This window comes from Phacochoerus africanus, chromosome 10 (genome assembly GCF_016906955.1).
Source record: "Phacochoerus africanus isolate WHEZ1 chromosome 10, ROS_Pafr_v1, whole genome shotgun sequence".
NCBI lineage: Eukaryota > Metazoa > Chordata > Mammalia > Artiodactyla > Suidae > Phacochoerus > Phacochoerus africanus.
This window is the reverse complement of record NC_062553.1, coordinates 133,958,160-133,982,240: the sequence shown is the minus strand read 5'-3', so window position 1 is coordinate 133,982,240 and position 24,081 is coordinate 133,958,160. Positions and strand designations below refer to the sequence as shown.

The following is a 24,081-nucleotide window of genomic DNA, read 5'->3' as shown; positions in this document are numbered from 1 at the left end:
GGCCACCGCCCAGCAGCGCTAGGAAGGGTGCCCTGACCGGAGGACAGTCCAAAGAGAAGCTTACAAGGGGCCTTGGGACAGAAGAAGAACAACACTGAGGTGGTGCGCAGCCAGGTGCCAGGCGCCCCAGGATTCCGGGGGACGCCCCGCTGGGCTCTTCTTCTCCCACGCTGCTCCCTAAGGAAGGGCCGCGTCACCTCGTTTTGGTTATTAGCCTAAGTCCGGGGGAGGAACTGTGGGCGACTCGCAAAGAAGGACGCGGGGCACGGGGGCTGGGCTTGCAAAGGGGGTGGGGGTGGGGGGATAAAAAGACCACAGATGATGTCTTCGAGGATTTAAAAAAACATATTTATAATTAATTGGTGAGCGATGGCAGACAAACCATAGGAGTTCATTGAGTTAGTGGTGTAGTTTGCAGTCTCATGTTACAGGCAGTTAAGTCCTTATTTAGAAAAAAGGCCTTTGTACCTATTTACAATATACACAGTTACTTGCAAAGAAGTCAGATTTACAACCATTTTCTAAAAGCCTTTTTTTTTGTTTTTTTGTTTTTTTTGGGGGGAGGCGTTGGTTTTTCCAAATAAGGATGAGTAGCTCTACAGAAATGAGAGGTGCGGGCAGGACAGTTAACAGAGCGGATCCTCTGGGCGCCGGCGGCTGCAGAGGAACCGGGACCAGATCCGGACCTGGACCCGGACCGCCGCCTGGACCCCGCTCACGCTGTGCGCGCGCTGCTCACCCGGACGCCCCGGGGCTGCAGGCACGCCCGCTGGTTCACTGATCCCTCTGGATCCCAGACTTCAGACGCGGGCTGGGAAGAGCTGTGTAAACGGAGACGGGGTCGGTGCCCCCCGAGCCGCGAGCCGTGCGGGGGATGGGAGGGGGGGAGTTTACAGACCGTGGTCTCCAACCGGCTCGCGGAGTCTTCAACAGTTTCGAGGCGCATCTTCTGAACCCCTCTCGTGCTGCAAATTGTAGTAGCAGTTCTGACAAACGCGGACCGGGGATGAGATTTTCAAGCGTTTGATTTCGGACTGAAATCGGCTGCACCTGAAGCAAAGGCAAAAGCGAAGCAGTTAAGGGTCTTGTCCGTGTTGGACCACTCGGCGCAGAGACGGAGTTAAAAGCTGAAGGGAGGACTTCCCGGAGTGGCTCAGTGGCTAACGAATCCGAGTAGGAACCACGAGGCTGCCGGTTCAATCCCTGGCCTCACTCAGTGGGTTAGGGATCCCGGGTTGCCCTGAGCTGTGGTGTAGGTCACAGATGCAGCTCGGATCCCGTATGGCTGTGGCTGTGGTGTAGACCTGCCGCTACAGTTCCAATTAAACCCCTGGCCTGGGAACCTCCACATGCAAAGGAGGGGCCCTAAAACGACAAAAAAAAAAAGCTGACGGGAAAGCAGCATGCGCAGACCATGCTGTGCCAGGAGAGGCTGACGGCCGTGCTGCTCTGGGTGGTCTGGTTTGACCAAGGGCCAAAAGGAAAGCTGTCTTACTTGTTTCAGTCTATGAAGCAAAATACAAAGCAAGGCGAGCCATTTATATGACTGCAGAGGACTGAAACAAAAAACAAGATTTTCCTAGAGAATGAAGCTCTCCTGCTCTATTAACCTGCCAGGTGCGCCAGCATCTTTAGCTGGAGCCTAACTTTTTTTCTCTTGGCAAGAAAGGACTTATCACCCATCTTAAAAGACACTCTGGGCTTTTAGACACTGATTCACTCCTCGGTCATTTCTTAAACAGGCGTTGGGCTTTTCCGTCTGGTCCAAATGTTCTCATTTTCTGTTTATCTGGAGAGAGGTCCCTGAAGCAGACTATAGGTAGAGATGCTCACACTCTTTATAAAAAGTGTTCCTAGGAGTTCCTGTCATGGCGCAGCAGAAATGAATCCGACCAGGAACCACGAGGTTGCGGGTTCAATCTCTGGCCTCACTCAGTGGGTTCAGGATCCGGTGTTGCCATGAGCTGTGGTGTAGGTTGCAGATGAGGCTTGGATCCTGCGTTGCTGTGGCTGTGGCGTAGGCTGGCAGCTGTAGCTCCAATTAGACCCCTAGCCTGGGAACCTCCATATGCTGAGGGTATGGCCCTAAAAGGGACAAAAAGACAAAAAAAAAATTGCATTCCTATTCCTGACATAAAGCAGGTATGACCTTGGACGTGGCACTTGATCACCGTGAGCTTGGCTTTTCATGAGACTGACATAGAGAATTTTATTTCCTCCATTCATCTACCACAGTGTGCAGGGAATAAAGGAAGTGCTGCCAAGCCAAGGTGTTTAGAGGACTGGACTCTGAGGAGACCCCTAGGAATGCCGATGAGCTCCCTCAGCAGCCGAAGGGCACAGGCATCAGGGGCAGGGCAACGCCGGGGGCAGCTCTTCCTTCTGAACCTGCTCCATCAGAATCACTTGTTTGGTTGGTTTCTCCAATAAAGCCTCCATCTGACATTTGACAGCAATGGATAATTTAAAGACCTACCTACATTTAAACAATACTCCAAAGAACAGAAGTAGATGCCAACATACACACAGAGGTGCTGGCTATCAGAAATTACGAGATTGCTGGGCTTTATAGAGCAGGTCTCTCAGAGCACAGGACAGGAATCTTCTGCCACACCCTTAGAAATTCCCACAAGAAACAGGTGGCAGCAACAGTCTGGCTGCCTCATCGTGAATCAGACTTCCCAGGGGAAAAGGTTTAAGACATTTGAAAAAAAAATGAATAATCATCATAACACTTCTTACTGCACACCTATACTGCCAGACTTTGCACCTGGCGCTTTACAAAACCCACAGAGGATTTCACTTAATTTCCTCAACACCTCAAGGGGAGGTGTAATTATCCACAGCCTACAGATGAAGAAGCTCAGAGAGGGTCAGTAACATGCCTGAGATGACAGGATGGAGGGCAGCCCAGGGAGCCTTTGGTCCATGTAAATCCCCGACTACACCCTTTCCAATAAGCCAGTGCCCCTCGACCACTGGCCCAGAGGCAGTGACACAGCTTGTGTTTTCCATGAGAGCGTCTCTCTAGTAAGGCCATGTCAGCTCCAGAGGGCCTGCTCGTGGGATCTTTTCTGTGGCCTGTCATGGAAATAAGGACTGTTTATGCACACGTGGGACCCAGCATCTGGCAGGGATGACATCCAGATCGGTGGGGACGCTTCTTATGTGGAAAATATAAAAGATCCCCGTCCCACGGGGACCTTGGACCTGAAGACCTAAATGTAAAAAACAGAATTTGAGACTTGCGAAAGAAAATAAACAAGGCCATCTTTATGACCTCAGGACAGGGAAAGATCTTTTTTAAAACCAAAACAAGCAAAAAAAAAAATCATAAAATGCAATACATGTGACTATATGAAAATGAAAAAGTTGTGGGACAGAAAAACATACATAAAGTTACAACACAAAGGATGAGAGCCCAGCTTACATAAATGACTCCTCAAGAGGGGAAAAAGAAACAAAAACCGAAAAACAAGAAGAGCAAGCCCAAAAGGAAAATGGACCAAGTTACCAGAGAGGAAACTCAAGCTGGCAATGAGCACATGAAAACATGGTCAAGCTCAGAAGCACCGCAAGTTAAAAGAACAAAGTACTTACTGGCTATCAGATTGGCAGCAGTGGAAAAGTCTGGCAATACCACTTGTAAGAACTGGGAGAACTTGTATAACCTGCTGGAGGTAAACTAGCACTGCTGTTTTGGAGGGTAATTGGGCAATAACTAGCTAAGCTCCAGAGTATGTCTCTCTGTTTGTGATTCTATCCATTCCGTTTCTGGGGTGTCTCCTCTGGGGAAACTCCAGCCCGCGTGTCAGGAGGGCGTTCGTAAGGGTGTGTGCACTACAGCTCTGCAGTGTTGATACAGTGAAGGAAAACCCTTGAGAGCCCATCAAAAGGGGAGGAGATATATTCTATTTGTACAAAACAGTAGGTGACAGCAGTTAAAATGAAATTATTAGAATTGTCATGAGAATGGGTGTCAGCACCCAGCTAGTACCCACGAGGACGTGGGGCCAGTCCCTGGCCTCGCTCAGGAGGTCAAAGGACCTGGTGTTGCCACAGGTGCAGTGTAGGTCGTGAATGCGGCTTGGATCTGGAGTGGCTGTGGCGCAGGTCGACCCCTGGCCTGGGAACCTCCATGTGCCTCGGGAACAGCCCTAGAAAAGGCAAAAAGACCAAAAAAAAAAAAAAAAAAGCTAGTTACAGAGGGGTACAGACTGTATGCTCTATTTACGTAAAACGGAACACACAATAAATAACCATGTTGTCTAGGCACACAGCATACGCCGTGGAGTACAAGCACCTGGAGAAGAGGGAGTGCGGGGTGAGGGTGAAGGGACGACTTGAACCAGTTAAAAAAAAAAATCGGTTTTGGCTCCGCTGGCGGCCTGCAGGCGTTCCCAGGCCAGGGACTGAACTGAGCCACTGCAGCGACATCGCCGGGTCCTTCACCCACGAGGCCACCTGGGAACTCCCAGATCTGTACTGCTTTCTGTGCGGACATGATCAGACTTCGGTGCCTCCCACCCTGCGTCGGGGCGACCGCTACCTGTGAGGACTACTGCTGTGTTTTCCGACGTGACAGAAATACCCCACAGTGGTGATAAAGGACAGCGGGGGAAATGCAGGCTGGTTTCGACCATCACATGCGCGAGACGGGGGACAGCGGGCAGCTGAGAACCCAAGCGCTCGGCCCAAGGAACATCCTCAGAGCTCAACCCACAGAGACGCAGACAGCGCGTATCTCATCTTACTTCTGGCAGAAGAGCTGACCGCAGTTCCTGCAATGGTGCCGCCTCTCTGTGAGAGAGAACCGCACTGAGCAGCCCGAGCAGCTGTCCCCTCCTTCGTCCTTCACCCAATGGTCGGCGGCAGAGCGGCCCGGCTGGTCACTCACAGACCAGCTGAAGACCCGGCCTCGACTGTCACCCACGAGGATCCGACTGTGGTCCCTGCAGGAGACAGGACTCAGCGTCAGCTCTGGGCTGGGGGCTGTGTGTGCAAAGGAACCAAACCAGAACTGAGCCCGAATCTACTTCTGCCTCTACACGCCTTGCGGCAAAGCCGGCCGTGTCTCTGAAGAACAGAGAGGGCACAGCGTTTTGCTTTGTTCCATTTGGAAGTGAAATCCACACACTGGCAGCCTTCTTCTTTGGATCCACCTGTTGCAGCTGCACGGCCGAATGCAGTGACATCTGCGCTCCCTGAGACCACGGGGCGCCTGGCCGGGCCCAGCAAGCGAGCCCGTGGGGAAGGGCGGCCCGAGAGGCCTGGCACTTACTTGGAGACGCCCAGGGCGGTGATCTCGGCCGGGTGTGCATTGTCCTTCCGGTCAAAGGCCGTGTGCATGGTCAGCTTGCTCCTGAACACCAGCTGCCGTTCCCACCGGTACCCTGCGGAGAGGAAGCGCGGCGGGTGACTCACGAGACTGGGGGGCCCCACTCTGGGCCGGTGCACCCTGACTGGGGCCCTCAGAGGCCAGGTTACAGCCCCACACAGCTTTCTGGTTCCGGGTTCTGTGCCTCAGGTGAGGGCACAGCAGTCTAGGCTGACCCTGACGGTGGACCAGGCCAGAGGCTGCCTCCTTCCCAAAGACCCACACAGAGAGGGGACATCCTCAGTGCAAGACACCACTTCTCCAGCCGAGGGCTGCACCTTTACCTCTTCCTGGGCAAGGTTACCTGTGCATACAGCCCTGTCTGCAATCAATCACTTGCCTATTTTCAAAGGCTCTCATGAAATGTGAATGGATGAAATTTCTGGTTTTTCTTTAAAAAATGCCTAACATATTGCCAACGCCACTGGAGGATGGAATGTCAAAAGGCCTCTTAGGTTTGCTTCCCACAGAAAGAAACTGAGGCCCTCCCTGTGGGGACTTCAGTCGCAGGGATGGGGCCAGGGAGAGCTCAGCCCCCTGCCTCCGCCCCCCCGGCCCTCACGCCCCCCACAGACGCCAGACCTCAAGTTACCAGGCTTCAATCTGTTGTAGTTCCGCACTTCGGCAGGGCTGGGGTGGGGGTGGTTAAGGGGGGGCTGCAGATGGGCCCGGGCCCGGCCCTCCGAATAGTTCACAAGTATGAAGCCGTCCTTCTCATCGAGGCTCAGCTGGTCGGACCAGCGCCTGGAGTCGTCGGAGCCGCTGTCATTGCACCAGGGGGCCGTGGCTCGGCAGGAGGCCGCCCGGGGCCTGTGGCTGGTGCTGCTGGGCTGGCTGGGTGTGTCCTTGGGGTCCTGGCTGATGCTCTGCTCCTCCGCCTCGGAATCGCTGCTGTCCTCGTCCTGGGCTTCTTGCCCTGCGGCGACAGTGCATTGTGAGGGTCAGAGAGCAGGTGCGCGCGGTACCGTCAGACCCAGCTCTGTCCCACCGGGCTTTTACTTCTAGTAGGTAAGAAGCAACAGACCTGGTATTTTAAGGTCAGGATAAAAATCAAACGAACTGCCAGACTTTTCAGCCAGGTGCATGTAAGCAAACTGGTAGAACGTGAGTCCACAGGATGCGCCAGCCCAAATCCTCAGCGTGGCGCTCTCTCGTTCACAGCCTGGCCCAAACCTGCCTTTGCGATGCGTTTCCCACGCCCTGCCTCACGTCCCTACCACGGTTCGGCCGGATGGTGCCAATTCCGCTCGCCACTCGGCCCTGCGCCTGCTCAGCTAAGGCTGCACACGCGGCTGGCCCCACCCAGGCCCATCTTCCGATCCCCACGCGTTCCGACGTTCCTGTCTTTCCAGGCACAGCTCATATGCTTCCTTCTCTAAAATCTTACCTGGTTCCTGCAACACAAAGTAACTCTCTCTCCTCGACTCCTTTAACCGGAGTATGCCTCTCACTGTAGTTAAAATTCGTACCCCTAACTACTACCTTGGGACTTTTTTTTCCTACAGGACAGGGTCAGCTGGAGAGCAGTGGCTCCAAGCACAGTGCCCTCCGTGCAGCCGTCCATGTAAAGACGACAGACACGCACAAACGACTGATGACAGCTCTGATTCAGAATTGGGCTTTTCTTCTTCTTTCCATCATTACACTGCTTCTCTTCATCTCAACTCCCTTGCAATAAAGTCTACTGGAGGGAAAATTTCTGGCAAATAAATAGAGGTAACTGGAAAAAAGGAGAGAGCAAGAGCACATGTACCAGCACCAGCTCATTACACATATTTTTTAGCAAGACAAATAAATACGTCATTCGCCTCCTTTCTAGTGACATTCATAGTCTAGTTGATTAATTTCAGCGTTTTTTTCTTTTTGTTTTTTTTTGCCCAGTGGCTTATGGATCGTGAGTTTTAAGGTTTTTGAAACAGCTCTGATTTTCAGTGAACCACTAGTGTGTGTTGTCGTTCACCCAGGCCGCCAAGTCCCTGCCACCTGACACTGTCCCGTCACTCCTGCTTGTGGGCTGCCATCCCCCAACACTTCTACCAAATGCCATTCCCAGGAGGCATACGTAGGGAGGGTGAGGACACAGAGAAGTCTCTCCCCGCTGGATCTGACTCTGTCTTTCTTATTCATCTTCTGCTATTAGTCACTCGTGAGCTCTCTTAAAGGAAAGTGATCTACTTCTCACTGGGTCCTAAGCCAGTGACTGACACACAGCAGTTATCAACCCGCAAATACTGAACTGAACTCAGTTTGATGCCTCCAAACATCCAGAGGACTTTCTTAGTAAAGAAATCACTTTAATGCATGTACATAAAACTTTACACGCATTCCAGTAATAAAAGCATTAAAATATCCTGTCCATCGGTTCTGGCAAAGAAAGGAAAAACTACTTTCAGCTTATAAGGGGAGGCAAGGTGTGTTTTTCTGGGAAGAAGCCTTTTCCCTTAGCAACTCCCTCATGTTGTCACACTGAGTTCTCAGTGCACAAGAATTAACCACAGAGAGAGAATCGAAAGGTTGAATGGAAAACCCTGTCCCACCTGTGAAGTATCTTGCGCCGACCGTTCTGAATTGATGGGGGACCCTTCGTAGGAGAGTCAGTAACCCAAAGCACATCTTAGCCTGACTTTTGTGGCACTGTCCCCAGTCATCCTGCATAAAGACCATCTATCTCCAGAGTTGACTGGCAAAGTTTAAAGTGCTTCCCAAAGCGCAGACCTCAGGCACGGAGCACCAGGTTTCTGCTTAAACGAATGTCCTTCTTGAGCAGGGCCATGGCGCGGGCTTTGGTCTGCCTCAGTGAAGAGTTTACACACGTGATGCCACCCTGTCACTCGCCCCGAGCCATCCAAGCGGTGGGTGGGACAGATGTGGGACTGAGAAGTGGCACTTCGACCTGACCAACACTGCACCTTCTGGATCTGCTTTGTGTTTTTCAGAACTGAGAGCCGGGAGTCTGGTACTCCAGGAAGCTTGAACTGAATTTATCACAGGATATGGACGCTGACCACAAGACACTACCCCACGGGAGCCGCCTGGCGACCCAGAGGGAACTCTGTGCCTGCCCAGCTGCCTTGCCTTACACACTAGCTGGTGATCTTGCTTCTTTCCTTTTCTTATTTTTACTTTTATTTTTTTATGGATGCACCTGCAGCATATGGAAGTTCCCAGGCTAGGGGTCAAATGGGAGTTGCAGCTGCCAGCCTACGCCACAGCCATGGCAACACGGGATCTGAGCTACAACTGTGACCAACACCCCAGCTTGCAGCAACGCCGGATCCTTAACCCACAGAGCGAGGCCAGGGATCGAACCTGCGTCCTCACAGAGACAATGTTGGGTTCTTAACCCACTGAGCCACAATGGAACTCCTGATCCCACTTCATGAGAGCAACACCCAACCTCAGGCCCTTGCTTCTGTTGTTTGAGTTTGATCATAATAACTTTAAAAAAAAAAAAAAAAAGGAAACTGCGGAATAACTCTTTAGAAAGTATTGAATACCTATTTGTGCCTCTGGACAGTCTTCCTGCATTTCTAGCACTTCAACAGGCTCAGGAGCTGGTGTTTCAGGAACTTGCAAAAATTCCATTCTCCAAAACTGCATTTAAATAAGCATGAAAATTAAAAACACAACAACAGCAGTTGAACAGACCACAGAAACAATCTACTTGGTACCAGATGAAGATGGGGGTTTCAGGGTTTTAAAGAGATCACTTAATTTCTATTATTGCATAGAGTTAGATTTTTCCTGTATCTTGAAAAACGTGGCAGGGCCTGCCTGTGAACAAACGGTTCTTCCCAAACTATGTTTCATGAGAGGTTCATGGGTGTTTCACGGTGGGGAGAAGGGCTGGGGTCAAAGACATCTGAAACCTTGGCTCAACTACGAGTGCGTCTTTGTTTCCTATAACCTGCCCGCCCCCGCCCCTCACCAGCTGGGAACTTGCATACACCAATCTGTACTCTGGTCTTCCAGAAGGTATACAGGAAGCCAGATCCCCAGACACATTTGGCTACGGAGCGCGGCACAATGCCTCGCAGTCCCCCGACTGCGGGGTTCTCTGCCGCTGCTCTCAGGCAATGACTTAGGGGTGCGCCTGGCGTCTGAGGCGCAGAGCGTGGCCTGGGAGTGCCTGATGGCCTCACCGCTGCTGGGCATGTGACGGTGATGACAAGGCAGCGTGCAGTTAAAGAGGCAAGACCCACAGGAAAACCTCTGGAGAGAATAAAATCCCAGCATTAGAACCGAGCACAGAGGTGAAGATGCCGTGGCCTCCATCTCCGGCAGAGGCCCAGCACTCGGACGCCTGGGAAGGGGATAAGCCGTCTAGGATTCCGGTTGGAACCACCCAGGACCCTAGACAGGGGAAGAACGGATGGCCCGAGGCCCCTGGAAGCATTGGTGGCTTTGGGCTTCTCCAGTCCTGACAGTCCCTGATTTACCCGAGAAGCCATCTGACAGCCTGAGAGGCCACTGCTCATGCCGACGGTATTTGCAGCAATCCCAGCACGATGTGGAAACCGCGTCCACACGACCTCCTTGGGGCAAGCTGTCAGGGGCTCTAACAGATCTACTTCACGGGAAGAAAAGGGGTGGAGTCCCGGGTGTCCTCCATGTCGAGTACCACAGTCGCCAAGGTCTGCACGGCTCTGGGTGAGCGTCTGCCCAGCAGCACCACGGCCTCCGGGCATCCTCCAGCCGCGGCTGGACCCGGCGGCGGACACCCCGGCCGACTTACCCGGACCACTCCGTCCGAGTGCCCCGTGACGATGACGTTCTGTGTGTCCCACTCGTTCATCTCCGACACGCAGCAGCACACGATCTGCTGGCTCCGGCCCGTGAACGTGTTCACACTCACCACGGGGCTCCCGTTGATGCTCCACACGTGGACGTGCGTGCCGGCGCAGGACACGATGTCCCCCTGGGGGGAAGGCACGGAAACCCCGCTCACCTCGGGCGCGGGCTAAAGCCCTGGCTCCCGTGCGGGGACGCTCGCGGTCCTCCGACTAGGGACTGAGGAATTTGGAGGCAGCCTGGGATCCAGTGCTGGCTGGCTGAAAACAACACCCCGACGCAGGCCTCTCCAAGAACTTGGGGCTGCGTGGAGGCTGCCTGCAGCTCATGCCCCGCACACGGCTGGGCCCCGGCCAGAGCTACCTGCAATCCGAGGAGGGGCCGGACTACGCCTCTTCCTCCCGCTGTTCACAACTGCTATTTCTACCTTTCATTTAGAGGTAGGAGTCCAGCTGTTATAAAAAAAGCTCAATTACCCAGATCAAACTCTTTCAGCCCCTAAACAGCTGTATATGTAAAAAGATATCTTGGTAACTCTGTAACATCCTACTTAAAAACTGGTATTCATAAGAGGGGTTGGGCCACGAGGAAAAAGAAGAAAATGTGTATACAGGTCATTTCTTGGAAAACCGAATAAACCCTGAGACTCCCTAAGCTGGCACTCAAGTGTTCCTAAGTTTCAACGATGGGGGAAAAAACCAAAAAACCAACCCAGCTGTTCCTTCGAATTCTACCAGGACGGACTCTACCCAATCTGGTGAGAACACAACCCACTTCTGTTAAAAGAGTTAAGACGCTCCTGAGTCAGTGTGGTGGGCACCTCAGACACCCCAAAGCTGGTACCCCAGCCCATGCTCCCTCTCCATCCCCGAGTGAGCCTGCCCGGCACGAAGCCAGGGACTGCCTTCAGAAACAGTCTGGCCAATTTCGCTGCAGGCAGCGGGCACGTGAGCCACCCAGTCACTGGAAGGTGGACAGCAAGGGCAGAGGGGAGCCAGAAACAGACCCGCACTATCAGTGGAAGAAAGCAGGCCGGGGAGGCAGAGGTGGCATGCGAAGGGGGCCGGGAGCCTTTTCCAGCCACGTCTGCACTGGTCTTGCCACTGCTCTCTCACTCTCTCCCTCCCTCCTCTCCTCCCTCTGCTCTTAGGCTACCGAGGGGCCAGGAATCACATCAAACCCAAACAAAAATAATACTTAGCAAAGCACTGCTGCGTCAACCTCTGCATCAGACACTGAACCACCTCTGACAGTGCGTGTCAGCAGCCGAGATTTAATTAATGGCCTCGGCCTCTGCAGGAGACAGGAGGCAGCCGTTCCTGGCCGCGTGGGGCAGGACCCGCGTCAATTACCCCAGGGCACCTCAATGAGAGATGCATGAGCACCCTCTGTGGTTCTGAGAGCAACAAGAACTGAAGGGCAGCTGGCAAGGTAGCTTAGGTCCAAAAAGCAGACTGGACAGCTGCTGCAAAAACTGAAAAGAAACAGCAATCTTCTCATGAGTTACTAAAAGATTACAAAAGCACCTTAAAAGGGAAAAGTCAGACACTTCTGTAGTGTCGGCAGCAACTACTGCAACACAGGGGGTGTGTGCTGGCTCAAATAACAACTGTTAAGAAAATTCTCAGTGTTTAGGAGTTCCTGTCATGGCACAGTGGTTAACGAATCCAACTAGGAACCATGAGGTTGTGGGTTCGATCCCTGGCCTTGCTCAGTGGGTTAAGGATCCGGTGTTGCCGTGAGCTGTGGTGTAGGTCACAGACAGGGCTCGGATCCCGAGTAGCTGTGGCGGTGGTGTAGGCCAGTGGCTACAGCTCCGATTTGACCCCTAGCCTGGGAATCTCCATATGCCGTGGGAGCGGCCCTAGAAAAGGCAAAAAGACAAAAAAAAAAAAAAAGAAAAAAGAAAGAAAATTCTCAGTGTTTAAGTGAGGAGTCACCCCAAAACAGAGTGCCTGAAAGAGTACCATCAAGCGTCTGACTCAGAGCAACACGGCGGAGTTGAGAGCAGTTGTACTGCACTGGCGTTTCCATAAAACTCTTAGGTGTGCTTGCAGGACCAACCCAAGGTGCTGTCCTAAAAACACTTTAAGCCTTTCGAATATATCCAAACAAATCAGATGCCTCATCCCCACTCACTCCCACTCACTCCCAACTCATTACTCTTGCTCATATGAGAATCTAAGTGCCATTAACTAGAACGGAGTCACTTCCCTTTTCCTTTGACTAAATGCACAGTACTGAGTATTTTCTGGTAGAAATGAAAGACGCAGCCTCCCCGAAGAGGAGAGCTGCCCGTGGGTGATGCCATGACCTGGCTAGAACTACGCTGTGTGTCTTGTAGGGAGGCCCCGGGCGGGGCCAAGGTCACGGTGGGACTGGACGCGCAGAGCTGAGAGGTGCTGGCTCGGGGGCCTGGCTGGTTGGCACACAGCGGCTTCGCCATCATCCAGGTGTGCCGACATGGCCCTTGGATGCGGAGACCTCAGTCTTTCTAAACCTACCCTTGGCTCCTCTGTTTACCAACACACTCAGCCATGACTCCCCCTCCCCACCAGTCTAGGTGGGGGGCTCCGACGTCAGTGCACTTATTTGCTTTTGATCCACCGTATTTTTGAGGAGAGAGAATGTTCTGGGACGACTCTGGGATCTATTCACATAAACGGCTGTGCAAGAAGTTCTTCTCGTTTGGATACCCAAACGTTACTCTTTTCATTAAACATAATAAACACGTTGGGAGTTCCCGTTGTGGCGCAGCGGAGACGAATCCACCTAGGAACCATGAGATTGCAGGTTCGATCCCTGGCCTTGCTCAGTGGGTTAAGGATTGGGCATTGCCGTGAGATGTGGTGTAGGTCGCAGACCTGGCTGGGATCTGGCGTTGCTGTGGCTCTGGCGTAGGCCGGCGGCTATAGCTCCAATTCGACCCTTAGCCTGGGAAGCTCCATATGCCAAGGGTATGGCCGTCAAAAGATAAAAAGACAAAATAAATAAATAAATAAATAAATAAATACTTGTAATATATTTTATAAAAAATTCTATAGAATTTTAACTAATCCCACAAATTCCTTGCTTTTATTCTACAATGTTTTATTTTGAACCCAATCTTGCTCTTTAAAGTTTGCTGTACTGACTGGTTTTTAAGACATAACTGCTCTGTGGGTTACAACTTTCATATTCATTTGCTTTTTCAAGCAGTGCATTAATCAAATAAGCGGCTTTTATAAAATGAATGCTGGTCAGAGCTACCTGGTTTCCCACACATAGACCGACCACTTACTGTTAATTCATTGATACAAAGAGCAGAAACGGGAGCCCGGTGGCCTCGGAGCTGGGTCAGGAACGACAGTTTATTCAGATCCCAAATGATGCAGGTTCGGTCGCGGGATCCACTGACAATTATGTGATAGGCTAATGATGCGGTGGCACAGGTGACAGTATCCGTGTGGCCAAGCAAGGCCTAAAAGAAGAACAGATAAAACCGGGCTGACACAGCGGCGGGCTCCGACGTGACTCCAGATCTGCGCCACGGGGAGCTGACAGCGTGGGAGCTGGAAGCGAGTGCCCCGCACAGCAGTGCTGGCAAGTCTTCACTCTTGCTGTCCCCGTCCCCGCCACATCCCCCCCCGGGGAAGGTGGGAGGATCTGGAGGCTCTCATCTCCAGTTTTATGTTATCTCCTTGCCGACGCGGGCCTCTGTCTTAGGAGGAAGGAGAATGGCAACCGCACCCCAGCTCGGGTCTCTTCACACCGTCTCTCTGTGGAGATGTCCTGATGACAAGCCCCAAGTCCAGAACGTAAACCCGGAATCTTCTCCCTTATGCCAATCACTTCTGCTAAGTCCACGCTAAGGAACTGCGACTGGGTGGATTTTTAGGGTACAAACTCTGCAAAGCGCATGGCTGGAGTACGGGGTCCAAGAGGGACATAAGGACAACGTGGTCCTGCTGTGCCTGCTGAGCACCTGTCACTGAACTGGAGACACCCGGACATGCCCTGCGCCCGACAGGGACCCCTTCTTCCAAAGAGAATGAGAGCCTCTCTCTCTTGCTGGCGAGTGGAGAGAAACAGGATCCAGGAAGAGGGCAATGTGAGAAAACAAATATTTTGAAGAAAAAGATTCAGATTCCTGTTAGGGATTTCTGAGTAGTCACTGTGTCACCGCTGAGCTGGCATAAGCTTCTGGTCCCGCAGCCATCCTTCCTACATACACTTAGCAAAGCCCAGAGGCTGTTTTAAGTAAGAAGCAGGTCCTACCGAGGGGTTACAGGCACGCTATCTTCAAAGCCCATTTTCTAAAGTGAAAATACGGTGAGCAGGAGAGTCTGTATCAGCAAACTGCACTGTGGGCCTTGGATCTGCTCACGTCTCTTAGTGGCTCCCCTTCGGACTCAGCAACCAGGGACGTTTCTGGACTATATAGACAGTCGCTGGTCCAAGTGCCAGGGGCCGAATTCTTTCCAAACGTATTTTAAACACACTGTTTGTTTGAGTCTGGCTTTAAAACTGCTTTGGAGTCACATGGAACTGAGTTTGCATCCTGGCTTTATCACCAAGTGTGATGTGGGCAGGTCTCTTAACCTCTCTAAGGCGTGGGTTTTTTCAGGTGTAAACAGAGCTAGTGACCACCGCGTAGAATCGTCAGGATTGAAGTTTTACATTTTTTAAAAACCCTGGGAGTTCCCGTTGTGGCGCAGTGGTTAACGAATCCGACTAGGAACCACGAGGTTGTGGGTTCAGTCCCTGCCCTTGCTCAGTGGGTTAACGACCCGGCATTGCCGTGAGCTGTGGTGTAGGTGGCAGACTCAGCTCGGATCCCGAGTTGCTGTGGCTCTGGCGTAGGCTGGTGGCTACAGCTCCGATTGGACCCCTAGCCTAGGAACATCCCATATGCCGCGGGAGCAGCCCAAGAAATGGCAAAAAGACAAAAAAGACAAAAAAAAAAAGAAAAACCCTAACACAGTGCCCCCCACAGGGCAGGTGCTCGATTAATGGAAGATATTATTATGACACTCCTTTTCAATTTTGTATTATAAAAAAAAAATCTAGATTTATAAGTTCCATTAAAGAGAAAGTTAAATTCACTTAAAAATCAAATATAAAAAAATGGCTTAATTATGAAAGGATCTGTGCTCTAATTAAAAATTTATAATAGAATCAGTACATAACAAGTGATCGAAAATGCTTATTAATAAAGTCATTGATGGTTCTACTGAATACATTCATGAGTTTGTCATGTTCTTAAGAATATGATAAATGAGGAGTTCCCATTGTGGCTCAGGGGTTAAGGAATCTGACTAGCATCCACGAGGACGCAGGTTCACTCCCTGGCCCTGAGCTGTGGTTAGGTTGCAGATGCGGCTTGGATCCTGAGTTGCTGTGGCTGTCGTAGGCCGGCAGCAACAGCTCCAATTTGACCCCTAACCTGGTAACCTCCGTATGTCGTGGGTACGAAAGGGCAAAATAAAATAAAAAAGAATGCGATGAATGAAGAAGCAGAAAAACAAAAGGGGGAGTTCCTGTGTGGCGCAGCAGAAAGGAACCTGACTAGTATCCACGAGGACACAGGTTTGATCCCTGGCCTCGCTCAGTGGGTTAAGGATCCGGCGTTGCTGTGGCTGTGGCGTAGGTCAGTCCTACAGGTCTGATTTGACCCCTAGCCTGGGAACTTCCATAAGCGGCGAGTGCGGCCCTTAAAAAAAAAAAAGTAAAACAAAAGAATCAAAGATTTAATGGTCTAGATAAATAAAAGTCATCTGGAAAAGAAGTAATATGAATCAATAGCCAGTATAACTTGGTTTGCAAAAATTTATACCTAGATATAACTTCTGAGAAGCATTTATATTACTTAAATATGTTACACACAGTATCACCCAAAGACAGGCTGCTTCAGATTTTAAAAAAGTGCCAGCTTAGATCATTGTTAGAAACAGCATCTTCTGATTTCATTTCCTTTTTTAAAGCCTCATTTCCAGCACAAGAACACACACTTTCTTTTGGTCTTGGCCATCATATCCGAAGCACCTTGGGATCAAGGAAGTTTTTAAGTTTCCGAGCGCGTGGGCAGCTGAGATGGAACGGGCCGGGCCCCCCTTCTGCCCCTCCCGTTACCTGTTTGAGGGTGAGCGTCCTGGCCTTTTCCTTGGAGGTGCCCATCTCCCACACACACACGACTGTGCTTGTTCCGCCCGTGATGACCAGCTTGGGGTTGGGGCAGATGGCACAGAGGATCTGGCCCCACTCAGACAAACACTCATACACGGTCACTGCCTGCAAAACACAACAGATGGGAGACATGCAAACCAGCCAGCACCACGAACTTCTGAAACAGAACAAGCGGAGAAGAATCTCTGTAGGTCCCTCGCAGGCAAATACCCGAGGGAGGTGCTGGGCTGGTTTCAATCGATCCACAGCTCCAGGGAAGCTCTACTCTGAGCTCCTCCCACCGCCTCCTGACACCTGCTGCTATTGCAGACCGCAGGCAAAAGGACTCTGCTGGGAATGGGGGTCTCCAGGTTCCCCAGTCTGGGAAAGCCATGGTGAGACTGTGTGATGCTGTGTAAGAGGCAGGGGGTGAAAGGATGCTTCTGCTGCAGCCGGAGGGAAAAGCAAAGCACGAGCCTGCAGTTCAGTGGGTATGCGGACAGAACCGCGTTACACACCCTGGCCCTCGCACGTGTCCAGGAGAGGACTGTCAGAGGGTGAACACGGGGGCCCCGGGCACGACACCCCGCCTTTCCCAGAGACGCCTCTGGGACTCGGAACAGGAGCTATGGCTCCTTGAGGGGTGGGGGGGCAGCGGGGGCGGGGGGGCGGCGGAGGTTTTCTGCCAGCCCTTCAAGTGCTGAAATGGGAGTTCCTGCCATGGTTCAGCGGAAACAAATCTGACGAGCATTCATAAGGATGCAGGTTCGATCCCTGACCCCAGTGGGTTAAGGATCCCGCATTGCCATGAGCTGTGGTGTGGGCCATCCCCTACAGTTCTGATTTGACCCCTAGCCTGGGAACCTCCACATGCCTCGGGTGTGGCTCTAAAAAGCAAAAAAAAAAAAAAAAAAAAAAAGTGCTGAAATAGTAAGTCGGCCAGATACTGACTCAAAAGGAACCTTTCCTGGTTGGTAGAAATACTGAAGACCTGGTTGGCTGGGACCTCCTGGAGGAAAATCTCTGAGTCGGGGGGGAAACGGCTAGTCCCTGGTACACAGCTTTGCAAGAGAGGCTTTTCTGCAGAAAACATGACCTGTCCACTGGCTCCTGCACCCTAACCTGAGGCCATGAAGCTCTCCCTTCCTCTGGGCTGTGGAGCAGAGCTGAGAAGCTCCCCCTCCCCATTCAGCAGCATACCCAGACCACAGAAGAGTGAGATGAAATGAGTGAGCAAGAAACCAGGCAAACCTTGTCTGACTCGTATGTTCCCAGCCTGCAGCTGAGGTCTGCGTAGCCCCAGGCAAAAGTCTTGTTCCAAGTTGGTGGGATGAGAACCTTATTCTGCTCCACGGCAAGGATGCCTTTATCCGTACACACTATTTGTCCCACGGGCTCTTTGAGTTCTGTAGAGGACAAATCAGCCCCCGTTAGAACAGGGACAGGGAATGAACTTCGTTATCTCCTCGAGGATGGTAAACGGTCTCAAACATCATGCGAATCAAGCATCTTGACACCTGCATTAGGACCAAATGACCTTAGAAAGAGGCCTTGGTTTTGGAGTCTGCTGCTGACGTGCTGGGCGGATGCTGACCCTGGCTGGTGCTCTGCCGACTTCCCTCCGGGCTTCCTTTCTCTGCACATGTTCTCGGGGTTGGCTCCTAGCCTCAGGCCTGCCTTCTTGATCCCCAGGGCTGCCCCACTGATCTGGGCCGTGACCCCGAATGCCAGCAGACCTTTGACCAGGCTAGTAGCCCTCAGCGCCTCCCCGCCCAGGACTTCCTGAAAGACGACCCTGACATTCCCCGAGAAGCCTGGCTCTGCCAACCACACCAGCGCTCCAGAACCATCTCTGGGTGGTGGCCGGAGGTGGCAAAGGGCAGAGTCTGTGTAATGAGGCAAATGGCAGAGACTTTGATGCTCCCATCTTGGAATTTATGTGACAACTTTAAGGCTTGGCAAAACACTTTTTTCATTCTAAGGGAAAAGAATCTACTTGGGAGAGTAATTTTAAATAACATTAGATAAAAGAGGCTTTTAGTTGGCCCAGGGAAGACAGTCTCCTTCCTGCTATTTTTGATTTAGGAGGACATGTGTCAGTGAAGATGACACAAGGTTTTCTATACGCATAATATAAAGCTCAACTACGAGACTGGGTACATTAGAGTTTTCACTATCTTAGCAGAGAGAAGAAACCTTTTGGATTCTTTCCGATGCAAAACCCAACAGGCCAAAAGAAGAGAAGAGAAAAGGAAAAGGTATCTGACGAGGCAGCACTTCTTACAGACGGCATGTGGGCTGAAAAGCAAATCGCTTATTGCCAAACCAGGATGACTCAACAACCCCCCAGAATCCTGAACCGCCAGCCGGTTTCCTGTCATTTCACCTTTTACAGGTGTGAGAGAAGGCCTCAAGTTGTCTAGATGATGAAAAAAGATCTTGTCACTCGTACATCCTGGTGGGACCGAGATGCCCGCGTTGTCTCCGTTGAGTCGACTCCTCACGCGCTTGGGCGGATGAGGTTTTTTAAACAGCTGGTGTGAGAAAGAGGACACGTTTTATCGCGAAAGCTAACATTTTTTATGCCCCTTTATATGCCAGGTATTCTGCTGAGCTTTCACATACACGTCACGACAACCACTAGGCATCACATGACCACATGTTACGTTTGAGGAAAGAAAGGTAAGGGAGCTTGGGAGGGAGACAGCACTCGGGCCCCAGGCAGTGGGGCAGGACTAGGATCCCACAGCGTGGGTGGCCAGCAGGCTCTGCCACACTGAGTCCACGACAGCTTTTCAAAAGGAAATGAATCCACTCAAAGGACAGCGGCTGGACAATTCTCTTGCAGTGATGCTCAAAACGCAGCCGATGCTTCACAGCCCGGGGCCACCGAGGGCCGCCGCCCTTCTCTCTAAAAGCAGGCGGCTTCTGGCTCCCCGGCGGCTGGCAGTGTGGGGCTACTAATTCGCTGACCGTGCCCGCACGGCTGCCCTTCCTTCCCTTTGTGACGCTCGTAAGGGGTCTGCGGCATTTCCGCTCCGCGTTTCTACCAGACTGGGCGGTGACCACGTGCACCGAGGATGGTCATGCTTCAAATACCGCAGATCCTGGAAACGGGCAGACTCGTTTGTCGGGAGACGAGTCGTTGACAAAGCCATCCGGCAAACCCCACGTGAAACGAGATTCACGATGACTGCCACGCCCTCTCGCTGTGTGAATCTGACATTCTGCGCTTCCAGGAGGAAAAACAATATATATATATATAAAATACTTTGTATACAGGAAGATGTATATTTTAGGCTCCCAAACCTTTAGACACGTAATTTGTGCTTTATCTACAGGCAGGGCTTAGGATCAGGGTTCTGTTCACTTCCTATAAATGTTAATAATGAGACAAGACTCTGAAATCATACAAAAAGACCCACATACGTTTGAGCATGTTCATGAATGAACATTTACTGAAGAACTTTCTCTGAGGACCTGCGGACAGAACGAGCCAGGGCAGGGCACACAGAGACAGACCAATATGGCGAGCACACAGCTTAGATGCTTCTAGGGTGGGTGTAGCTGGAAGCACTTTCTCTTAGTTTCTGGAATGTCCTAGAAATATGTTAGTATCTAAACTCTATCGCCCAGACTGTTAGCCTCTTAAATGCAAAAGAGGGACAAGACTCCTAGAGCAGTGCCTGCGTTTTAATTTCTTCATTCAGAGCATTTGTTTCCCAGAGGATATGAAACATGCTCCCTGAACTTGTGACCCTCCGTAAAGGGAAAGACTCAGCTAGGGTTCTTTGGGAATGACCGGGGTTTATTAACAAGCAGTGCACTTTAAGAGTGAACGTGGTTCTTGCACTGGGGCCCAGGGGGGATGGAGTGGAGCGGCTACAGGCTGTCCCGCTGTGTCCACTGTGACTTTTCCCAATACAGACACTTACCGTGGTTGTGTTCCCCAGGTCAACCCTGGAAACCTCAAAGCTGGTTAACCTACAAAAAGGGAATCCAGGCGAGATGTCTGAAGCAGGACCAGAGGAGGAGAGCCAGGGCCATGGTGCAGAGGCCAGGGCTCCTGGGAGAAAGGCTGGGGGTCTGAACAGCTGGCAATGTGAGCCTTCTCCACAGTGCTGTGGCCTCCGCCGGTGGCCCAGCCCTCCCGTGTGCCCTAGACAACGGGGGTGGGGAAGCGAGCGAGTCCCTTGATGGAGGTCTGCTCATGGCCGAAGGTGAGAGGTCTACGCCTCTGGGTGCCGAGCTACAGCATCTGGGTGCTGAGAGGCTAAGCTCTGGGTCTTCCTCTTGTGGTTGCAGGTAGTGGCTGGAGCAGCTGGTGCAGGGCTGGGCCCGGGCCTTTCCGTGCCATGTCCTCTCACCCACAGCACTTGGCAGACCTACACTAATGATCAGATCCAAAGCACCACTATCTGTTCTCAGAGCCACTATGAGGCTTTCTGCTGCTCATCTGTCTTTTTTTTCTTAAGGGCCGCACTTATGGCATATGGAGGTTCCCAGGCTAGGGGCTGAGTCGGAGCTGTAGCAGCTGGCCTACACCACAGCCACAGCAATGTCAGATCCTAAACCCACTGAGCAAGGGCAGGGATCAAACCTGCATCCTCATGGACGCTGGTCAGATTCGTGTCTGCTGAGCCATGAAGGGAACTCCTCTGCTCCTCATTCGGTTCATTCTAAATATGACTTCATAGGACAATGTTTAAAGTCAGCATTGGTTCTCTACTGGCGTGGGGCGAACCCCACCTCTGTGTATACTGGGGCCCCCAAGGCCCCATCTGCTTCCCTGACCAAGATGTGCACAGGTACAGGAAAGCAGGCCCTGCGCTACTAGCCTGCAGGAGAAAATCCTCTTTGACCAAGAAACTCTCTTTATCTGGCCTGTACAAGGGAGGAAGGACGAATACTCTAGGAACCTACGGAAACTACTGAGTGACGCTCCTGGTTCGCCATTAAAAACTCAGTCTAAGCTCAATGATCCCATGGTCACCTACCTTCTGGAGAAATGTTGCAGAGCTTAAAAAAATGAAGCGGATGACACGAAAAAACCACCCATACCTGTTTAGGGATCTGGCCAAAGTTGTTGATGAAGCCTATGGTGGCCGTCTCCTTCAGCGGGTCATTTATGTTGTAGATGTCCACCTGCCCCTCGTAGAAAAGATGGTGGAAGACGTTGACAGCCTCCACGGCAGCGGGGCCTTGCTGCTTGTAGCCGAAGATGAGGTCGATCCACTCATGCAGATGGCCACTCACGTAATCACATTCCAGAGCCTGCAACGTCCAAACACAGCTCGGTCACCGGCTGACTTTGGTCGCGCCCTCAGAGGGTCAAAGGACTGGCCAGCGGTCGGCAGAAAGGAAGGTAACTAACAACCCCACAAATGACATTAGTGACTTAAACACACGGGGCTACACTGCTCGAGGTCCTCTCTTTGCACTGTGGTCAGTGACAACGACACCTCGGTTCAACCGCAAAGCGTCCTGCTGTTACCTCTCGGTGCACTCGGATGAACTCTCGTGGGTCCCCTTTCGCCCAGGGTGGAAGGATGACATCTCCAAGCTTGGTGCCATTCTGTTTACAGCCTGTGTGACCAGATACATGAAAAAGAAAAGGAAAGCGTGAGATAAAGAGTCACTTCACATTAAAGGATCGGAGAAACAGGGGGTTGGATCCATTACCAGAACTATCAAATTTTATGACCAGAGAGGCCCTCAGAGATCCTCCCCAAGTCCACTCATCCTCCTGCCAGGAGGGGCCCTCAGCGCATCATCCTCAGAGTCTGGTATTTCCCCAAGACTGCTCCCGAGAGCACTCCCGGGAGAGGCCCACCGCTGGCCAAGCTGAGGGGCCCTCGTGCTCAAGCGACTCCAGGAAAGGCTGAGCTACACCACACAAGTCCACTCAATCTCTTTCTTGACACTTCTCATTTGGGAGACCACTGACGATTTCCCTTAAACATTTGCTTAGGCTTTTCCAGAATGCTAGAAGCCTGGCGAGTCAACAGCAATGAACTAGTACTGAATTTCTTGTTGTTGACGTTGTGACAAAATTCTGCCATTCACACGGCAGAGGAACCCAGCTCCTCGGCCACTTTCAGTCTGAATGCTTCCTTGGCTTAAAAGGAAATACAAGTGCCTCAGTCTTCTAGAAATACCTGCAATACATGTGGTTTCTCACAGACCTGATTCTGAAATTCTTGATAGAATCCTGCAGAACTCACACGTATTTGCTGCAAGAATTCTCGTTTACAAAAAATAAAATCTGAAAAAGATCCCTTTTTGCTATTATATCATTTAACAGAGAAAACATCTGGAAAGAGTATGGGGCTCTCTGGCAGAAACAAAAACATCAGGTGGTGATAATTCATAACCAAATAGTACTTTGTCCACAAAAATGATTATTTACGTCCTAGCCACATAATGTCTAAAATAGTAAAAAAACTACTGCGGAATCCATGGACAACAAAACACATTATATGGGACTGACGCTTAAAAAAAAGTCAGGAAGTTAACATTCTCTTCCAGAGGTTTTCCAAGTACACACCAGACAATCATTGCAAAAAAATGATTCTATATATGATGTTAACTCATCAGCTTAACAGCAGCTGGTTAGATAAATAGCTGTATTAGAAATTTTCATAAAGAAGTATTATAATTGCCCAAATTTTGGAACACAAAGACAGTTCCGAGTAAGGGCCAATAAAAACGTTTCCCTTAGAAACAATCTTGTTTTCATCAATGTAGTTTGATGACTTCCTTATATTGACTTTTTTTTTTGTCTTTTGTCTTTTGTCTTTTTAAGGCCGTGTTCCGCAGCACACGGAGGTTCCCAGGCTAGGGGTCGAATCGGAGCTGAAGCCACCAGGCTACACCACAGCCACAGCAATACCAGATCCAAGCAGCGTCTGCAACTGACACCCCAGCACCATGGCAACACCAGATACTTAACCCACTGAGCGAGGCCAGGGATTGAACTCACGTCCTCACGGATGCTAGTCGGGTTGGTTAACTGCTGAGCCACAGAGGAACTCCTAGGCCTAATTTTTTGATATTAAGAAGCTAGTAATAACCCCCAGGCTACCTGAGAATATAATCTATTTTTCAAAATTTTGCCTATTTGCTGAATACCCTGTGATATAGTTTTATTTCCTCAGCACTACCTGCAGTTTTCAAATGTCATTTAAAGGGAACAGTCTGTAGAAAGCTCTTGGTCTGATTCTGCTGCACTGCAATTCCCCTGCATGTAGAGCCCAGGGTGTAAAGATAAGACCAGCGGTTGAAGGGAACTCATCCCAGAGTCAGAGAAAACAACCTACGTGCCCTTTCTTTTGCACCATTTACTATCTTTTCTGGGTGAAGAGACAGTATTGTTTGGTTTTCATTATTTTTATGTAAAATTCACACAACATAAAATTTATCATTTTAAAGTGAACAATTCAGTGCCATTTTGTGCATTAACAATATTGTGCAACTACAACCTCTATCTAGCTCCAAAATACTTTCATCACCCCCAAAAGAAATCTTAAACCCATTACGCAGCTGCTCCCCATTCCTCTCACCCCGACAGCCAATCCCCCAGCCACTGGCAACCACCCATCTGTGTTCTGTCTCTATGGAATTTCCTAGTCTGGACATTCCATGTACCTGAAATCACACACAGGACCTTTGGTGTCTGGCTTCTTTCACTTGGTATCAAGTGTTTGAGGTTCATCCATGTTGTAGCATTTATACATTTTCATGGTTGAATACTATGCCATTGTATGCAT

The 24,081-nt window shown here is 50.9% G+C and overlaps 1 protein-coding gene across 6 annotated transcripts in view; it reads right to left on the bottom strand.

Moving 5' to 3' along the window:
- Window positions 1-326: 326 nt before the first annotated feature.
- WDFY3 (WD repeat and FYVE domain containing 3) overlaps window positions 327-24,081 on the bottom strand; it is a 242,334-nt gene continuing 218,579 nt past the window's right edge. For 5 of the 6 annotated variants that reach the window (XM_047798488.1, XM_047798490.1, XM_047798489.1 and 2 more), the window contains 12 exons: window positions 21,807-21,898; window positions 21,374-21,586; window positions 18,699-18,846; window positions 17,564-17,718; window positions 16,280-16,438; window positions 13,449-13,628; window positions 10,113-10,295; window positions 8,875-8,971; window positions 5,970-6,293; window positions 5,282-5,393; window positions 4,755-4,952; window positions 327-1,050 (listed from right to left, as the gene is read on the bottom strand). In XM_047798488.1, coding sequence (XP_047654444.1) covers window positions 927-1,050; window positions 4,755-4,952; window positions 5,282-5,393; window positions 5,970-6,293; window positions 8,875-8,971; window positions 10,113-10,295; window positions 13,449-13,628; window positions 16,280-16,438; window positions 17,564-17,718; window positions 18,699-18,846; window positions 21,374-21,586; window positions 21,807-21,898 — 1,985 coding nt within the window. In that variant the 3' untranslated portion in view covers window positions 327-926. The remainder of the gene's footprint in view (window positions 1,051-4,754; window positions 4,953-5,281; window positions 5,394-5,969; window positions 6,294-8,874; window positions 8,972-10,112; window positions 10,296-13,448; window positions 13,629-16,279; window positions 16,439-17,563; window positions 17,719-18,698; window positions 18,847-21,373; window positions 21,587-21,806; window positions 21,899-24,081) is intronic. The other variant, XM_047798492.1, reaches the window with a different exon arrangement.